The 2,876-nt window shown below is 45.9% G+C and overlaps 1 protein-coding gene across 1 annotated transcript; it reads right to left on the minus strand.

The window, feature by feature from the left end:
• Positions 1-2,571, minus strand: LOC135564953 (tetraspanin-10-like). The gene is made up of 3 exons (XM_065011032.1): positions 2,161-2,571; positions 1,177-1,793; positions 1-836 (listed from the first exon to the last, which is right to left on the minus strand). Exons 1-3 carry the CDS (start codon positions 2,248-2,250, stop codon positions 530-532), a joined length of 1,014 nt encoding a protein of 337 aa, XP_064867104.1. The 5' UTR covers positions 2,251-2,571; the 3' UTR covers positions 1-529.
• Between the last annotated feature and the right edge of the window lie 305 nt (positions 2,572-2,876).

Consider the following 2,876-nt stretch of genomic DNA (forward strand, 5'->3'; position numbering starts at 1 on the left):
GTAACACGATAGCCATTACATTGTAGTGTTCCACTAACACGATAGCCAATACATACACGATAGCCAATACATTGTAGTGTTCCACTAACACGATAGCCAATACATTGTAGTGTTCCACTAACACGATAGCCAGGACATTTACTGTGTAATAATCATAATACATTTCCATGGTTACAGTTTTTGTCCATAGTGATAATACGAGTCCAGCTAGCATCATGGATGTTATCATGTAGCTTTACTCCACTATATGTGATTATCTTGTAGCTTTACTCCACTAGATGTTATTATGTTGTAGCTTTACTCCACTAGATGTTATCATGTAGCTTTACTCCACTGGGTCTTATTAACTTGTAGCTTTACTCCACTAGATGTTATTATCTTGTAGCTTTACTCCACTGGGTCTTATTAACTTGTAGCTTTACTCCACTAGATGTTATTATGTTGTAGCTTTACTCCACTGGGTCTTATTAACTTGTAGCTTTACTCCACTAGATGATGTTATCTTGTAGCTTTACTCCACTAGATGTTATTATGTTGTAGCTTTACTGCACTGGATGTTATCCATCAGTCGTGTGGTGATGAACAGAGTGATGATCTGAACCACCAGTAGGACGATACCCACGGATCCTATCAGGCCTGTGTGCTGCTCTATCCAGCGGGACATGCCCCCCAGACAGCCCCCCAGGAAGATGACGCTCTGAGCAGAGAACTCATCCAGCTGCTGGGATCCTACTCCACACTGGGAGTTCCACACCGTGCCGTTCTCCAGGGGGTCCACACAGCAGGTAGCAGGGACCCCACAGGACAGCACCCCCGGGGCAGAGCAGTTATAGTACCTGGGATGAAGAGGACATAGGAGGGGAGAAGCAATTCAATTGGCTGCTTGGATAATGTTATGTGACATAAAAGCAATAACCCCAGTTATGTAACATATCATCTTTGACAGATTTATATTTTATACATTTTAATTTATCTTTGTTCATACATGTTATTCTCTGAGGTGAACTCTATTTTACAAGAAAGACCTGCTCATAACTAACAAAACTATCAAAATTTATAGTAACAACCCACATTGACAGACATCAGTTCACAAGGCTGTGTGTCAGTCAATGGACCATGTCCATCATGTCCATCAAGTCATCATGTCAATGGTCTGGTCAGTCACATCTCACTCACATGTTGACCTCCCAGTCTCTGTAGGTGTCGGCCCCGCAGCACTGCAGTCCTATCTGGATCTCATCTGTGATGAATCTCAGGTCCAGGTCATCCTGGTAACGTACCATGGCAGCCAGCATACCTGACCTCAGGTATCCCTCTATCTGTCCCTGCAGGCTGTAGGCCACAATGGCCGCTAAGACCTGGGCTGCTACCAGGACCAGCACGGTGGCTGAGAAGACCTGGAGCAGGCAGCAGTTCTCTCTCAGAGCCCCCACACAGCCTGACAGGCAGAGGGTAGACAGCACCAAGCCCAGCACCACAAACACCAGCATGGGGTCGGTGCTGATCTGTCCTATTTTCTCCTGAGCGAAGGATTCCTTGTTGATGAGGCCCCCCAGTCCCAGTGCCAGGACCACCAGGCCTAGCACCGTGAAGAGGAGGTTGCTGAAGAACAGGAGGTACTTGAGAAGGCAGTCTCTCAGGGAGAAGGGCCTGCTACGGGCTCTGGGTTTTACCTCCCTGGTTCTACCCTGGTTCCCAGGTCCATCATTCGGTCCTGGTTCTGGTGCCTGTTCTTCTGTGCTGCTCTCGTCAGTCCCCTGGAGGACTCCTGACAACTCTCTATCTGTGTCTGTCTTCAAAGAGGAAACAGGACAGACAATAAACAATGAGATTTCACTGAGACAAAAACAACTCATCAAGTTCAGTCTGTACTGGTCGGAGTCTTTAGGTTTAGCCTACTTGCAACCATAGAATTAGAATCTATAGAAAGGGTCTCGCCATCCAAGTCAAGAATTGCATAACGGGTGGACTGGTAGCCATTGGAGTTTACGCATTACTTTACCAGTCAAATTGACAGGGTTAAAGGTTGCAAGTCCTTTTATTCAATTATTTGTCTATGCTTGCAACGTTGAGGGGACTGTAAACTCTATTCAAAAGTATGTACAGTGAGTACATTACTAACAGCATACAGGTTGTCAGACAGATATACAGTTACTGTACCTTTGGTATGAGTGGGCTGGTCTCAGTCTGTGAGGTCTCTCTCCTCAACCAGGGAAAACTAAACCATCTCATGGACTGCAACCTCCTCATCTTCCTAGCTGCCAGGAAACGGTTCTTCCCCTGTCCTCTCAGAAACTATTCCTCCCTTGTTCTTTCAGAAACTATTCTTCTCCTGTCCTCTCAGAAACTATTCCTCCCTTGTTCTTTCAGAAAATATTATTCTCCTGTCCTCTCAGAAACTATTCCTCCTCTGTCCTCTCAACGAATCAATGTGTGATGGACGATTCTCCCCTTGTCCTCAGCTAATCAGTGTGTGAGAGGCGGTTCTCCCCGTCTTCCGGTCAGTTTACGAGTCTAGAGGAGAGGAGAGGAGACTGTCTGAGGAGAAAGGGAGAGAGTTGAGGTGGTGGAAGCCAGATCAACACAGCTCTATGCAGTGTGGTGGGTGGGTGTGTAGTTAGCTCAGAGTTCCAGCAGACAGAAGTGTATTCATTCATCTACACTGTAGCAAAATAACTTGTAACAGAACGAGAGTTTCTTATTGGTCAAATTCATGTAGAACACTCCCTGTTTTGGACCGTTGCTTTTGTTTGGTTCCTAATGAATATAGTCCAGGGCTCCCAGGGATTCTTTGCAGCATCATGTGAGAGTCACAGTGCAGGCGATTAAGAAGTAATCAGATCACGCCTCAATGACTGTTACACTCCAGGGTGAAG

This window comes from Oncorhynchus nerka, linkage group LG26 (genome assembly GCF_034236695.1).
Source record: "Oncorhynchus nerka isolate Pitt River linkage group LG26, Oner_Uvic_2.0, whole genome shotgun sequence".
NCBI lineage: Eukaryota > Metazoa > Chordata > Actinopteri > Salmoniformes > Salmonidae > Oncorhynchus > Oncorhynchus nerka.